At 45.7% G+C, this 16848-nt stretch overlaps 1 protein-coding gene across 2 annotated transcripts in view; it reads left to right on the top strand.

The window, feature by feature from the left end:
* The window catches only part of CREBBP (CREB binding protein), a 70467-nt gene that overhangs the window by 48059 nt on the left and 5560 nt on the right, over positions 1 to 16848 (top strand). For both annotated transcript variants that reach the window (XM_053365759.1, XM_053365758.1), the window contains 11 exons: positions 234 to 408; positions 949 to 1067; positions 1994 to 2233; positions 3778 to 3866; positions 6668 to 6748; positions 8292 to 8348; positions 9680 to 9757; positions 10729 to 10796; positions 11990 to 12140; positions 13612 to 13758; positions 15805 to 15918. In XM_053365759.1, the coding sequence (XP_053221734.1) occupies positions 234 to 408; positions 949 to 1067; positions 1994 to 2233; positions 3778 to 3866; positions 6668 to 6748; positions 8292 to 8348; positions 9680 to 9757; positions 10729 to 10796; positions 11990 to 12140; positions 13612 to 13758; positions 15805 to 15918 (1319 nt within the window). The remainder of the gene's footprint in view (positions 1 to 233; positions 409 to 948; positions 1068 to 1993; positions 2234 to 3777; positions 3867 to 6667; positions 6749 to 8291; positions 8349 to 9679; positions 9758 to 10728; positions 10797 to 11989; positions 12141 to 13611; positions 13759 to 15804; positions 15919 to 16848) is intronic.

Below are 16848 nucleotides of genomic sequence, written 5' to 3'. Positions count from 1 at the left end.
TCTTTCTGTAAAACCGCTTTTGTTGTGTTATTGATGATGGATTTAGATTCTGGAAAAAAGCAATAAAAAAATTTATAAAAAAAAAATTTATAAAAAAAAAAAAACAGAATATTGGATGGATGGATGGATGGATATTAACATGTTAAATATTCCATTCTCTCTTGCTTTGCTGGGGAAGCTGACCTGCGTGGCCGTGGAGTTTGTGACTCCTCACTGTGCCATCTGCTTTTCAGGTGGAGGAGGACGTTCCAGGCCCCACGCAAACCAAAGAAGAAACAAATGGGGTGGAGATCAAGCAGGAGCCCATGGAGATAGAAGGGAAGAAGCCTGAGATAAAAGAGGAGGATGACGGGGGCAGTAGCGGTGCCGCCTCCCAGTCCACGTCACCATCTCAGCCAAGGAAAAAGAGTAAGTCTACATCTGTGTAGCCCTCAAGTACGTCTGTCTGCCACTAGCTTGTGCTCCATGTTAATGTTGTCCCCGTCTTCTAAAGTAGGAAGAGAAGAAGCATCTTGCTCAGTTGGGCTTCCCCAGGTTGTCTCCTGCAGTGGCCAGGCAGCTTCACAAGCAGGGGGTGACGGGTAGCGACAGCGACTTGCTGTCCCTCAGCCTCTCCTGAACAAAGGCATTCTGTCTCTGAACAGGGAGAGCCTTCTTTTTTACCTGTCACAGTTAAAGCTACTTCTTTTTTCCCTGTGAAGTGGCCCAAGTTTTCTAGTTGCTGTTGTTCTTTAAATTTGTATACCTCCCTTCCTCCATCAATCCCAGAGCGACGCCCTGCATAAAAACACAGTGTCCTGAGCAGCTGTTGCCACATCTTATAGACTGAATTCCACCAGCTATTTACGATTTGATGACGAAATACTGCTTATTTCATGAATGAGATGACTGTAGATAGAATTGACCTGTGGTTTTATTTACGTTAACTCATTTGGATATTTTCAACAGTCTTTAAGCCTGAAGAGCTGCGCCAGGCCCTCATGCCCACCCTGGAAGCTTTGTATCGCCAGGACCCAGAGTCCTTGCCCTTCCGGCAACCCGTGGACCCTCAACTCCTGGGGATTCCGGTAAGTGAGAAGGTGGGCCGGGTGTCCCTGGGCCTTCCCAGGAGCCAGCGCGTCAGTCTTGGCACCGTAGCTAAGAAACAATCTCAGGCAGATTGGATTGAAGCCAGTTGAGCAGCAGAGTGTTTTGCAAGCAAGTCACAGCTGTCTCTCGCAGGGTGTGGGCTTGTCAGGTAGGCAGTTGTGTGTAATTTTCACTGTTGGGCAGTCCTTTGACTGGTGGCAATTCTTTTGGATTTAGGTTCTAAAGTAGTCCCTGTGGCCTTGCTGCCCAGGAACTCCTGTAGCTCCCAGAGCCAAGCGCATAGTTTATTAGTCTGCCATACAGCCAAAGTCTTCTTCCAGGTCTGTCTCTGAGTAGACAAATATAGGAAATTTGAAGGCAAGACAAGATTTTCCACCGTTAAGCATTTCTTTCAAGTGAGGACTGTTTTCAAGGTTCACTGTACCTTTCTGTCTAGGTCATTATTTTGTGTAGCACTGCTCAGAGGTTGGGACAGTTGGCTTCAGTATGTGCGACGTCTTGAGCTGCTTAATGGCTGCTGTTGCTAACGGAGCTTTGGGCATCCGTTTATTCAGAGCTGTAGGGATCCAGAGGGTGGTGGTGTCATCCCACCCAGATGGCAGTTCAGCCCGATTCTCTCTAAACCCTGACAATGTGTGATTTTTGCAAGCAACATCCACCTGTGACAGCACCCTAATTTCAGGTGCATCAGACTGGTCAAGACGCAGGGTCCCTAAGAGCAAGATCTATCTGGGTGGGGATTTCAACCCAAGTCTCCCAGGCACTCTAACCATTACGCGACACAGTCTCCTGAGGTTGCTGTTATGATGGGCTGATCTCCCATCAATAAAAATTACTATTTTTTGGAAACTTTGGATTTGAATGCCCAGCTGACACTGTGTTCCTTCTTTTTTCTAATTTGCAGGACTATTTTGACATAGTGAAGAATCCCATGGATCTTTCCACCATTAAGCGCAAGTTGGACACAGGGCAGTATCAAGAGCCCTGGCAGTACGTGGATGATGTTTGGCTAATGTTCAATAATGCCTGGCTTTATAATCGCAAGACGTCACGAGTCTATAAATTTTGCACTAAGCTGGCCGAGGTCTTTGAACAAGAAATCGACCCTGTTATGCAGTCCTTGGGATACTGTTGTGGACGCAAGGTATTCATGGTTTCTTCACAGCTATGGTCTTTGAACATACAAAACCCGTGTGTTTCACATTCACAGTGTGAATGTGTGCATTTATCAGAACTTTCTCTTTGAGAAGCTGATTTTATGAGATTGACTTTAAATGTCATTTAAAAGAGGTTGTATCCATTTTCAGGCATAATTACCCCCTGAAATTAGTGGACCCAAGTTAATCATATTAATTTCAGTGGATCTGCTCTGAGTAGGACCAGCAGGTCTTTATTTTCAAAATATCTGTGTTGAATTTTGACAGATTCTTATACTTAAAAACGTTGACTCAGATACATGCGCAGGTGTGTGTTCCACTTGCTACAATTTGATGAGAACTAGATTGAATTCATATGCGCAGCACATCATGCTCTACAACTAGTAAAATTGTGCAAGTGAGGGCTTCTTTTGTGGCTCCTCGCAACAGGGGCTGCATGCTTCCCTCAGAATGGGGCTGAGCAGCAGCAGAAGGAAGGGCTTGTGATCACATGCTCTGCTTGCAGACTTCCCAGCTGTGCCTCGTTGGTCACTGTGAGAAATGGGGTGTAAGACCAGAGGGACCCACTTTGGTCTGATCTAGTGGTAGCCAGGCTTTTTAATTCTTCCTAAAAAGTGCTCTTGAATTTTTAAAAAGACGAGCCACTGTTATGTTTTTGGCACACATGGATCCTTCTCAGGGAGATCCGTGTGTGAACCTTCCTGCCCTGAGCATTTGGTTATTAAATTTGGGGTGCAAATCTTGAGAACAAATGTTTTAAGGCATTGTGCTCTGCAAATATGATGGAGAATGTTGCAATTGCCTGCTATCTGTAATAAAGTGAGCCAGCAGCTAACACTAAGTATTTTTAATTCATACATAAAGGTCAGAACACAGAACATTCTGCTTAAAATATCTATTACTTTTTAAAAGTGTCGATGGCTTGCATGCTGTTTTACAGTTTCTAAATTCTGCCTGCACAGCGTTGCAAAGAGCTGCTCTGCAGATGTTGGCTAACTGACTAAATAATCCCAAGATCATTGTGGTTCTTCCTACAAAGAAGAATAATGCTCCATTAGGGCTTGGTTTTTTTAATACTACAGATTTTAGTTAGACATTGCATTATGCTCAATCTCTTACTGTTTTCTGTGAATTTCTAACTTTCTGGATTTATCTCTTTTAATGAGTGCGAGCGCAGCCCAGTGTGGCTGTGTCTCCTTTCTGCTCTTCCCAGATGCAGTCCAGCCGTGCTCTTCAGCCGCCCGTCAGTTCTAGGGGCTCAAACAGGCACACACCCATTTTTATTTTCCAATTGGCACATAATATTCAGTGGTTGCTGGCTATGCTCCATACAGGACTGTTTTTTTGAGGGGAAGGGGCTTGTCCTCTTGGAAAGAACAACAGTGAACAGTGAATTAAAACAATAAACTGCTGAAGCTAAAAAAAATAAAAAGCGCTGCCTCTGCTGTAGAAGAAATTTGTGCCACACAAACGTGTGCCTGTAGTTGTTGCATATAGTCATCTTTTCTCTCTGGCTTTTCTTCTTTTTCAGTACGAATTTTCTCCCCAGACCTTGTGCTGTTATGGGAAGCAGCTGTGTACTATTCCCCGGGATGCCGCCTACTACAGTTACCAGAACAGGTAAGTCTGGGCCTTCTCAGGACTCAGAGGGGGGCAGTATTTTCTTAGAGCAGGACCTGAGCTTAGAGGTGGCTCCTCGCCCCACAAGAACACGGACAAGGAGTCCCTGGAGAGTTCCCAGCAAGACTGACTAGCCCTCGAGGGGCTACAAGTGCCATATTTTAATGTTTTCAGAAAAGCTCCCGACCCCACTTGGGGCTTGGACTATTGTGGTGATTTAGTGAAGGTATCCCCTGGCAAGCTCCTTGGCTGGTGGGCTGCATGTCGCTTGCAAGCTCATGAGTCAAAATAAAAGAGAGAGAGCAAAAATCAAGAGAAGGGGAAGGAAGGAGAGGTGGCAATTTCACGTTGGCTTATTTACAACACAGTGGTACCTTTGTTTAAGAACAGCTTAGTTTATGAACAACTTGGATTAAGAACGCTGCAAACCCAGAAGTAGGTGTTTTGGTTTGTGAACTTTGCCTTGGAAGGAGAACACGTTCTGCTCATAGCTGTCAACCTTCTCTTTTTTTGCGGGAAATTCCCTTATTCCAGCGCCGCTTCCCGCTGCTATCCCGGATTGTTACACATCCCATAGACTGTCCCCGGGACAGGGGAGGCTGCTGATCCCTTATTTTCAAAGCTGCTGATCCCTTATTTTCAAATCTGAAAGTTGACAGCTATGGTTCTGCTTCCTGTTCAGTGTGTTCCATTTGTAAATTCTGCTATGGGATAGCATTCCTTGGTTTAAGAACACTTTGGTTTAAGAACGGACTTCCGGAATGGATTAATGGATTAACCACTCTACCATATTGGGACTAGCAGGTTGTTCCAAAAACTTCCTGGAAAGGTGGGTTTTTAGGTTGCAATCCTATAAATGCTTAAAGGTAAAGGTACCCCTGCCCGTAAGGGCCAGTCTTGACAGACTCTGGGGTTGTGCGCTCATCTCACTCTATAGGCCGGGAGCCAGAGCCGCACACGGAACGCCGTTTACCTTCCCGCCAGTAAGCGGTCCCTATTTATCTACTTGCACCCGGGGGTGCTTTTGAACTGCTAGGTTGGCAGGCGCTGGGACCGAGCAACGGGAGCGCACCCCGCCGTGGGGATTCGAACCGCCAACCATGCGATTGGCAAGTCCTAGGCGCTGAGGTTTAACCCACAGCGCCACCCGCTTACCTGGGAGCAAATCAGCTGAACTCAACGTGTATTACTTCTGAGCAGAATGCACTCTTATATTGCCCAGGAATCCTGGAGTTTTAATTTTTTTGTAGTTATTCAGTGATTGCGCACATAGTCATAATTTAAAAATCGTGAACTAGTGAATGGAGGCCTTAGGCAAAGTCCTGGTTTTAATAATTCCTCCCTCTGGTTGCTGTCAGTTGTGCACCCTGCTGTCGAGGCCACCCACCCCTCCTCTCTTGCTCACGGGGTCCCTTATGGAGGAGCGGGTGCCCTTTCTGTTGCTGCTTTCTCCCTGGGGAGGCACTTCTGGTGCCTGAAAATCATCACCGGCCCCTGGTTTTCTGAGTAGCTCTTGGTTGCTAGCTTGTCTTCCGGGAACAGACTTGCTCCGTAGGTTTCGATGAGAGCCTCTCTCCCCTTGAACGAGATAGTCCCAGGAGACTCTCAGCCTGTGGACATGTGTGTGTGTGTGTGTGTGTGTGTGTGTGTGTGTGTGGACCTCCCAGGAAACTGCGTTCTCATCTCCCCTTGGTTGGTTCATTGTGGTGACCAGAGTGGAGAGCTGTGGTGTTCGGACGGCTGGCGCTGCCCTGGCTGCTCCCACCTGTTTCCTCTGTTTGTCTCAAGGCATCCCGGTGTGTCTCTGTCCCCGTCCCCCATGGATTGCCCTAGCCTGTGTTTCTTACCTTCCTTGGTGTTTCAGTTCATACCCTTTCCAAACATTTAGTCAAGATTGCCTTAGAAGGGGATAGTTTTGCTTCCAGTTTACCCAGAGCAAAACAAGAAATATGGACTTGGGCCTTATTCGAACGCAGGTTTGTGTCTGAAAGAGACCTTTGCTTTTAACCTTCTTGGATTACTTAAAAGCAGCAAGGGATGTGGAAGACTGACCACTTCAGTTTGGTTCACAAAATTTTTCACAACTTCCTGTTTCAGTTTGCAAAGCCTTGATCTATTTTTGTGTGTGTCTATATTGTATTTAATTACAATATAAACAATGTAGTTTATAAAGTTTACACACGTGACTGGAAACACTGAGCGATAGGAATGCATTTCTGTTAAATGTTTGTCTGGAGTATGAATTGGGTGTCGTTTGTGTTCTTCTACATTTTAATTGAGCAGCTGGTCACATTTAACGCAAGGTTTTCAATCTTGAATGCTTTAATGCATTTGGCAATGTTGAAATTGTTCCTGCTTCTGTGGCTTTAATAAAATAATGGCAGTCTCATGATTCTGGCTACTGTGAGACTGCTTGCTTCTTAAAACCCGACCTGAGAATTGGATCCAAATTCTGAAACGGATGCCCTTGGAAGTCTGCTCCAGAGCCTCTCCTGGTCACCGGCGGTGGCCTGTGGCAGCTGAAATGCGACCGAATGCTCCCCTGCGCTCTTGGCCGTGCCTTTCTGCTCTGCCGTGTCCTGGTGTCTGTCTCTTACTACTTCTGTCTGTGCTGTTTGTCCCTTTCCCTCCCCTCTGCTCCTCCTCATTGGCCACACTGACCCATCAATCGACCAACCAACGACGCTCCCCCTCCTCTCGCCTTGGTGATCTCTGCCCTGCTCTGATTGGTGGCTCCCTTGCTTGGGTTGCTCTGTGTTTTGATGGACCAGTTCACCCAAATATGGCCTTCTTGCTGACAGGTATCACTTCTGTGAGAGATGTTTCACTGAAATCCAGGGGGAAAACGTTACCCTTGGTGATGACCCTGCCCAGCCACAAACGTAAGTAATTTCTTTTCTTTTCTTTAAATGCCGGGTAAAAGTAACGAGAGGACAGGTTCCGTCATGCCTCAGGTGCAGCAGGAAGAGATGCGCTTCTCATTCAGGGTGCAGCCCCCCAGGTGCAACTTCTGCTTGGCTCACTCCCAAGAAAGCGACATCTCCCGGCCTTTGGCATAGCGAGCTGGCGTTGCATTGCACTTAGAAGTTCAACAGTGTTCCCACGGAAGGGCCCCAGTTCACACACTTGGCGGCTTTGGGTAAACCCTTGTGCCTCAGCCTTCAGCCCCGTGTTCTGCAATTTGTGGTTAATAATCTAGGCTGGTTGAAATGATTTCGAAAAGTGAATTAAGAGCAGATTTTCAATGCCCAGGCAAGATGCCCAAAACTTAACTCCTCTGAATGTTGTTCATTCTCCGTAGGTGTGGTGCTTGCTTAGGTGACCCTCTGACCTGTAAGCCCCTTCGCTGCCATGTCCCTTGGCAGCTTTCTGTATTGTCATTAACCTACATGATAGCCTAAGTGTTTTCTCAAATTGGCTTCAAGAATAGAGTTGACTTGGGATCTGTTCTTACTAGCTGATAGCCTGTCATAGCTGGTGTGGATAACTGGGCTGGCAATTATTTAGTTCGAAGGTTTGCTTGTTTAAAAGGTTTATGGCCCTCTCTTCCTTCAAATAATCCCAGAGCAAGGTACAATATAAAATATAGACTCTAAATTATACACAGCAATAAATTGCACAACTTGTGCAATTGACATATTGAATATGTCAATAGCACAAGTCCCGTGGATCCAATGGGAAGACATGCTGTCTCTACCCATAAAAAATTAGCCAAGTCCAAAAGCTTGAGCGAATAAATGCTACAAACCCTCCAGGGTCAGCCATCCCTGAGAGAGGAGAGCGCTCTATAATGGGGACACCAGCCCTGAGAATGCATCTCCCAGCTCTGCAAACACAGAGTCATAACAAATGAGCAGGTCCAATTGGGAGCAAGTGAATCGTCAAATATCTAGGTCCTGAGCCGTGGTGGGCTTTGTGTGTTGGAACAAGCACCTTGAACTTGGTTTGGGAGCCATCCAGCCGCCTGTGCAGCTCCTTCGGAATGGGTGTCCTGATTTCTTGGCGGGCTGCTGCTGGGGCTTCTGGACCTGGTTCAAGGGATGCCCCACATGGAGCACATTGCAGTATTCCAGACACGAGGCACCAGTGTGTGGATTGCCATAGCCAAGCTATCCCTGCCCAGGAATGTCAGCCAGAGCTGGTAACAGGCACTCCTTGCCTTGGAGCCCCCTTTTACCTTCCTCAGACACCTTGGATCCAGGGGCACCCTCTTCCTCCAGGGGGAGTGCGACCCCATCCCAAAGCGGCAAACTGCACCCTTCCCAGGCCTGGGAGCTGCCTTCTCCCCACATCCTCCTTATTAGGGTTAAAACTTGCTCTTGGGAGCGTCCTGAAGGAGTCCCTGCCTCTGCAGATGGTGCTCCCTGGCTAGGATGAAGCAGAGCAAAGTGCAAGACTTAACTTCCTCTGTGTCTCTTTCTGCAGAACAATATCAAAAGATCAGTTTGAGAAGAAGAAAAATGATACACTAGACCCAGAGCCGTAAGTATCAAGACATCTCAGCATGGAGCCCTTTTTCATACTTTTTAAAAGTCCTTGGCTAGAAGTAGCATGAGCCAGGCTTTGCCTTGTCGAGTCAAAGGAATTGCAGTGGCAGGCAGGCAGTTTATTGTACCACATTAGCCTTTATGTCGTAAAGACACATTAGTGCATGTGACTCCGTGGAGTGAACATATTTTGATTCCAGCAGCAGTTGCTGTTCAGCTGCAGATCCTTTGCTTGCGGCCGTTTCTGCTTAAACCAAAACGAACTAATTCAATATAACTTTGCCTTTTGTGTTGCTGTTTCCCTATTGCAATCCTCCCTGATTATTAGCCAAACACAACTCAGTATTTCCTCTTGTGGTCTGAGTTGTGTCTCAGGTGTGGATGCTCATTACCCAGCCCAAACAGAGCTTTCGGAGGCCTGATTCATTTGGGAAAGATTAGGACCTCATCATTGTTTGTGGAGATCCCCGCCTGCATCATGTGTGCTTTTTGCCTGGTTAGCAAGCGCACGGCACCTGCACACAGCCTCTCTTGCCATCTGGCCCTAAGTGGGAGCTGCTTCTGTTTCCGTCTGCCTCTCGGTGGTGCTTTGTCCTGACATAGCAGAGCTGCTCTGCGCTCTTTGTGCCAAATCTGTTGTCTTTGTACCATCTACTGATGGGTGCAAGTATTGCAGCTCCACTCCCCATGTTTCTGCAAGAGCCGGTTTCTACTTCAACTGCTCCAGCAGTTTCCCAGGGAGTCAGTAAGAAGTGAGGCTCTATGTCGCAAACAATGGACAGATTTAATGGGGTTTCCATGAAATGCCTGTTCCTGCCTGCCATCTTTGAACTTTTTCATCATGGCTTTATAAAGTGCAAAACATAAGCTGGACATGATAGGACTTCACACTCAGTGCTTTAAAAATGCTTTTTATTACTAATGCCAAACATGAGTGTCCCAGAGAGTATCTTGTATGTTTAACAAGATTGCCCACTGTCGTCGTATTTCATATTTATTGTCCACTGAGGCTCCTCAACCTTTTAAAAACCCAAATTCCAAGAAAACTATATTTTTTTTAAAAAAATACTGGCAATATAAAATATTACACATTGCTCAAATCACCCTTTCTTATTCATGGTTGTAAAGCCAAGTGAAAGGTTTCACAAACTTGAGGGGGGAAGTGAGTTAATAATCTCCTTATAACACTCAGATATGTAAAATATTATTTATGTTATTATTTAAAGTTTTGTGACTAGGGAAGTATTCTCTGGCTCCTCTTTGTGCTTCCACATTTTCGCTTTAAGAAAACCAAGGCTCGTTCTCTTGCCTGCTTTCCTCCCTCAGCTTTGTGGACTGCAAGGAATGTGGCCGGAAGATGCACCAGATCTGTGTGTTGCATTATGACATTATTTGGCCTTCAGGGTAAGTAGCTTCGAAAGGTGTCGGGGTTTGGGCTGGTGAAGCTTTAGCAAACTTCCTAGGTTCTGTTTCAGCTCAAATGATTTGAAACAATAATGCCGGCACTCTGGCAAAGATGCAAAGTTTTGATTGGAAGCTCAGCATTTGCCCAAGCGCCTTGGGGTCGAGTCCCCTTGGGGTCTTGAGCCAGAGGCCTCCCTCTCTGCTGATGCCCCTGAAAGACCCAGCAAGTGGCATCTTCTGCTTTCCCATGGGATGCCCAGTGCCAGCCCTCTCAGCAGTTTCTCCCTGTCATTCACTCTCTGCCTTGTTTTGGGGCACCTCGCTGCCAACAGGTTTCTCAAGGCCTAGGCTTTTGTACGCACTTTGTCCATTGCCAGAAGGTGATAGATGAATGGGTCAGAGGAAAACAGAAGGAAGGGGGCTCCAGTCCGTGTTGGTGATGCCACACAGGCCCCAGGGCATTCACACAACATCAGTTCAAGCACAAAGTCTTTTGACCTCTAAAGGAGTGTAGGGGAGAGAGGGTCTTTGGCCCACCTGGTTTCTCAGCACTCAGGTGCTGTGGCCTCTGGGGTAGCATCTCCCCTCCAGAAGAACTGCCCTGCCAGGTGTTGGATGTGCCCATTTTGGAGATCCTGCCAAAGCTGCTGCCAGGTTGGTTTGAGGTTTGGTGTTGCCCAGTGGTCAATAGACAACATGGCAATCTTGCCCATGGACTGCCGGGCAGCACCAAACCTAAGCCCAATCTGGTGGCAGCACAACCTGGCAAAACGCCACCCTGAAAGCCAGAAGGGCTGGAGATTGAGCCCCCCGAAAGTGGGCTGGCGTGGGATGGAGCCCCACCTTGATGATAGGCCCAGGCACAGGAAGAAGCGGCTGAAACACCGAGAGGTTTTTGGCTGCCACTGTGTTCACTGTCTCTGTGTCTATATTAACTTTCATAACTTACTAGCTCTCTGTTGTGGTTTTAGCTTTGTGTGTGACAACTGCTTGAAGAAAACTGGTCGAACACGCAAAGAAAACAAATTCAGTGCCAAAAGTAAGTCTGTGGCCTCCTTAGTTGTATATGAAGATGCTTTTAATACAGTGTCTTAATGCACCCCCTGTGCACCTTTCTAAGGTCTCTATTTTTGGAAAGTAACCTTGCGGGGGAAGGGGTGCTGTTGGGCTAGATCCTGCAGGGAAGCTTCAGTCGAAATGGAAAATCAAGGGTGCAGTTTTAAAACTAAAGTAAAAGCATGTAATCTGTTACAAATAAACAGAATATGCCCAGCACTGGTATGTGGATAACATCAAATAAGTCGTAAGTTGACTGTTGTGATGTACAATTAATCATGTTGACACTCTCCAAAGGCTACTGAGCAGATGCAGCAGTCCCAGAATCAGAGGGCAGGACTCCTCTTCTGGGCAGGGAGCTGGTTAAAGAACAGGAAGCAGGAAAGACAGAAGGGAACAGACTTTCTCACAAATAAGGGAAATAGGAAGTTGAGTCCCCGAGAATCTGTTCTGGGACTGGTGGTATTTCACATGTTCACAAATGATCTTGTCAGGGATGAGCAGTGAAGTGGCAGTTTGCTGATATCACCAAAGTATTTCGAATTGAGTTGGGATCTTTTAGGATTTACATTGGGTGTCTAAGTAAGCAAGTTAGTACCAGATTGTTGTGGGATAGTAACTTATTTTGGAGGCTGTGGTAAGGTTAAGGGAAATTGCTGAAATAAGAGGGAAAGTTGGCTAAAAAAGGAGAATGCATAGTTTGTGGAGAGGAGTATAAACATGTTTAGGGTTCAGAGGGTGGTAGACCTTGAAAAGGGAAATGTGAAAAGAATGGCCCTTGATGCTGCCAGGAGTCTCCACAACTGAGAGGGCAAGATTCACTATTTATGCATTGTGCCACTTCAGAAAGTAGGCAGGACTCAACATGCCTTTGCTAGCCAGATAAATGTTCTTGTTCCACGGAGCCTTCAGACACAAACACTTCCCTGCCTTCCCCTTGGCTTCCTGCTCAGTTCTTCTCAGCTCGCCTTTGAAAACAGACATCGTTTTTCAAAGCTGGCTTTGAGCCCGACCCAAACTATCTTTCCCCATTGGTTTCAAAGGGAGCCCAGCAAGGGGACCAAGCCTTACATTTTTCTAAGTCTGACCTGAACGTGGTGGGAATCTGGATGCTCTCTCTCTGCCTCCCAAGGGTGACTTCCTCCCACAGCTTTTTCCTTGCACTTTCCCTTGTAGGGTTGCAGACCACCCGCCTAGGAAACCATTTGGAAGAGAGAGTCAATAAATTTTTGCGACGGCAGAATCACCCGGAAGCTGGCGAAGTGTTTGTGAGAGTGGTGGCCAGCTCAGATAAAACAGTGGAAGTGAAACCGGGGATGAAATCCAGGTGAGTTCTGGCCTTCCTCAGCAGGCGCACATGGTTACCAAACTATTGAAACAGTTGTCATCTGCACCATTTCATTTATTCTGACTACAGAAATATTAATTCTTAATTATACTATTAGCATTTTCAAGGACACGGGTGGCACTGTGGGTCAAACCACAGAGCCTAGGGCTTGCTGATCAGAAGATCGGCGGTTCAAATCCCTGCGACGGGGTGAGCTCCCGTTGCTCGGTTCCTGCTCCTGCCAACCTAGCAGTTCGAAAGCACGTCAAAGTGCAAGTAGATAAATAGGTACCGCTCTGGTGGGAAGGTAAACAGTGTTTCCATGCACTGCTCTGGTTTGCCAGAAGCGGCTTAGTCATGCCGGCCACATGACCTGGAAGCTGTACGCCGGCTCCCTTGGCCAATAAAGTGAGATGAGCACCACAACCCCAGAGTCGTCCGCGACTGGACCTAATGGTCAGGGGTCCCTTTACCTTTTTATTAGCATTTTGTCTCCATAGAATCTTTTTTTTAATGTGCTTTATAGGCCGGTGAGGAGAAGACCTGGTTGAGTGCATAGCAGCAGCACATAGAGCTGGAATCAGCTTGGGGGAAATTCCCCAAATATGGTCATTTTCAGCTGTTTTCATGCAAGATCCTAGCCAGTGGGCTGTCTTGAGCCCAGTATCATAGAATGGTAGAGTTGGAAGGGACCTTGAGGGTCACCTGGGACAAGCCCCTGCAATGCAGGAATCTCATGTAAAACTTCCGTGAGAGATGGCCGTCCAACCTCTGCTTAAAAACCTCCCAGGATGGAGTCTGTTCCACAGTTGAACAGTTCTTACAGTCAGAAAGGTCTCCCTGATGTTGAGTCGCCATCTCCTTTCTTGTAACTGGAATCCTTTGGTTTGTGCCCTGCCCTGTGTAGCAGCAGAAAACACGCTCACTCCATCTTCCATGTGACAGCCCTTGAAGGTGGCTATCGTACAGTGAGGGGGGGGGAGTATTTGATCCCCTGCTAAATTTGCCCGTTTGCCCTCTGACAAAGAAATGACCCGTCCATAATTTTAATGGTAGGTTTGTTGTAGCTGTGAGAGACAGAATAACAACAGGAAAACCCCCAGAAACCCAGAAGAGATTGATGTGCATTATAATGAGTGAAATAAGTATTTGATCCCTTTGCAAAAGATGACTTAGTACTTGGTGGCAAAACCCTTGTTGGCAATTACAGAGGTCAGACGTTTCTTGTAGGTGGCCACCTTCTCATTTCCAGGCTAAACATTCCCAGTTCCCTCGGGACAAAGCCTAACTGGCCTGTTCCAAAGATAGCTGCCTGTTTCCAGTCTAGCTTTCACTCATAACCTAATCGTATAGGAAGGCTTCCTTGAGAATAGCAGGGGCTCTGTTGCCATTGATAATCAGCCCATCCTAGTAGTTCCTGGGGAGTATGTTTCCAATGAAGTGGCTGGTGACGGCATTCTCTTTCCATCAGATTTGTAGACTCTCGTGAGATGGCCGAGTCCTTCCCCTATCGCACAAAGGCTCTCTTTGCTTTTGAAGAGATAGATGGCGTGGACGTCTGTTTCTTTGGCATGCATGTGCAGGAATACGGTTGGGATTGCCCGCCCCCAAACACCAGGTACGTGGCATTGCTTCCGGTGGGGCTCCAGGAAAGGAAGGGCTGTGGTTCTACTTGCCTTGCCAATGAGACACATTTCCCTGAATTTTGCCTTGGTTCCATTTTTGTCTCTTTCTCCCCTTCTCGTCTGTCTTGTTCCCAGATGCCAAAAATTCTAAATTTCTTTTTATCCCAAGCCACACTTTTTCATAATTATCTTTGTAAATATTTATATTTTTTGCAGTTAACCATATCCCTAAATAGTTTCTTTTTTATGGACTTCTATCTCAATGCTTTGCTCCAACTCTTTTTTCTCTTCTTCCTTCAAATATTTTACTTATAACTTAGTTTTATTTCTATTTAATTTAAATCCTGCCACTTCCCCAAATTTTTGAATCTTTTCTATAACTGTAGGGAGAGAGTTTTTTGGATCTTCTACTGTAATCACTAAATCATCAGCATATGCTTTCAGTTTGAACTCACTTTTCCCAGTTTTTATCCCACTGATCTCTTTGTCTGCTCTTATATTTCTAGCAAGTACTTCCAGGACCAGGATGAACAAAAGCAGTGATAATGGACAACCTTGTCTAGTTCCTTTTTGTATCTTACAATCAGCCGTTATCACCTGATTTACAATTAATTTAGCTTTTTGTTCTGAATATATTGCTTGTATTTCTTTTAAAAAATTGGGTCCGCAATTAATTTCTTCAAGTAATTTTGTCATAAAATTCCAAGAGACATTGTCAAAAGCTTTTTCGGCATCTATAAACATCATTGCTACTTTCTTTTCATTTTTGACCTCCAGGTATTCTATCCTTTGTTCACTTTTCTTCAGCTGCCACGCTAGCAGTTTTCCTGATTTATTGGCATGCTCAAAATATTTTTGTTTCATTCTTTTTATTTTCCAGCTGATTTCCTCATCAACTATCATAGAATATTGTGTTTGTAATATTCTAATTGCCTATTTGACTGGTTCTTTATTTGCTTTCTTTGACAATTGTTTCTCCTTATTCACAATTTCATCTAAAATCTTTTCCCCTTTTTTCTTTCAATTTCTTTTAAAACAGTCCCCTCCTTACCGCCTTACTTGCATCCCAGATCGTCTGCAATTTTGTCTGTCCTTGAGTGTTTGTTTCAAAGTAATCACTGAAGGCCTTTTTAGCTTTTCCCATAAATTTTTGATCATCTAATAAATCTTCATTCAGTCTCCATCTGAATGAAATTTGGCTTTCTTTTTGTATTTCCATTGTCAAGGAATTATGATCTGAAAATGTCCTGGGATCGATCTCAATTTTTTTAACTCGAGGTTCCAACACTTTGGATATCCAGAAAGAGTCTATTCTTGAACTACTATCATGAACATGGCTATAATAAGTGAACTCTTTGTCAAACAGGTGTCTTGTTCTCCATATATCTATCAAATTCAAAGTTTGACCAAATCAAAAAAAGTCTTTGGTAATCTGCCTTCTTTTGTTTCTTTTTTCCTAGCTGATCTATCTTTTTCTAATCTCCCATTAAAATCATCTTTTGATCTGCAAATTCAAGTCATTCTCTTTCCAGTTTTTTTAAAAAGACTGCTTTTTTCTCATTGGGTGCATAAATTCCTACCAAGATCACCTTCTCTCCCTGAATTTTTATTTGTATTATTAAAATCCTACCTTTTTCATCCTTCTGAATCAATTTGGGTTCTAGTGCAGGATTAACGTAAAAAATCACTCCTCTTTTTTTTGCTTTGTCCGCCAAAATGAAGTCCAAGCCTCTATTTGCCTGGACCGTGTCGTCCCTTAAGTGGACGACACGGAGCTCACCGCCATTAACCTCCGCAGCGAACCGGAAGTCTCCTTCTCTTCTCTCTTATTCCCAGATGTCAAAAATGTTGTTGCTTAGGTCTGCATGCAATTTAGCTCTGTCCACACGTTAAAAACACACAGCCTGAAATTGTCGGTCATTTGAATTGTGATGACGATGGGGCCCAGTAGGCAACCCTCCTTCCAACTCTGTCATTTGGGGACAACCACGTAGCTGTCAAGCGCAACTCCACAAACTCTCTCTTCCCTTTTGTCACAGGCGTGTTTACATCTCCTACTTAGATAGCATTCATTTCTTCCGCCCAAGATGCCTGCGAACTGCAGTCTATCATGAAATCCTTATTGGCTATCTGGAATACGTCAAGAAACTGGGGTGAGTGTTGTGGCGTCTTTGCATCGGCGCATCGGGGGGGGGGGCTCTGCCTCATTATGTGCTGCTTGCTCCTGCGTTGTGAAGTGGGGTCGTCTTGTATCTACAGGACTGCCTCTCCTGGTCTGCCCCGCAGAGGACCTTAAGGTCCATGAATAACCCTAGTTTAGAGGTCCCGGGCCCTAAGGAAGTCAGACTATCCTCCACCAGGGCCAGGGCCTTCTCAGTGATGGCTCTGACCTGGAGGAACGCTCTGTCCCATGAGACCAGGGCATTGCAGGATTTAACTTCCTTCCGCAGGGCCTGTAAGACAGAACTATTCCACCTGGCTTTCAATTTAAACAGCCTGATCTTTTATTCCCCTTCCTTCCCTCCCCCTCCCCTTTTTATGAAGATTACCCGCTCTGGGATCCCATAGCTAATTCTCCCCTGGTCTCCTCGCTGGCCCAAATAGGACTAATTTAGCCAGCTAGCCCTGGTGATCATCTAATTGGGTGGATTTTCGCCACCCAATAAAATACGTTTTATACTGTATTTTATGCTGTTTTTTGTTGCATCAATTAAGTGTTTTAAATTTGTTGTTAGCTGCCCTGAGCCCGTTTTTTTGAACTGGGAAGGGCGGGGTATAAATAAAAATATATTATTGTTATTATGAAGGCTTTTCAGTGCAAAAAAGTGTGTTGTCTGGTGCTCTGGCCACAAGGTCCCATGCACTAGTTCTGGAAACATTGCTGGTCTGCTTCAACTCTGAGCCACAGCAGAAACAGCTGCAGAAGCGGCCAGATGTTGGAGCTCCCCCAGGTTGTGGTGGCTGGTGGTGGAGGCTGATGCAGGACACACTGGGAGAGGGAAGGTGGGGCAGATGCGCTTTCCAAGCCTCCCTCTGGTCCTTGGATGTTCCCGTTCGTGGGTGGTAAAATACCTTCAGGTGTG

Source organism: Podarcis raffonei, chromosome 14 (genome assembly GCF_027172205.1).
Source record: "Podarcis raffonei isolate rPodRaf1 chromosome 14, rPodRaf1.pri, whole genome shotgun sequence".
Taxonomy (NCBI): Eukaryota; Metazoa; Chordata; class Lepidosauria; order Squamata; family Lacertidae; genus Podarcis; species Podarcis raffonei.
This window is presented reverse-complemented; position numbering and strand designations above follow the sequence as displayed.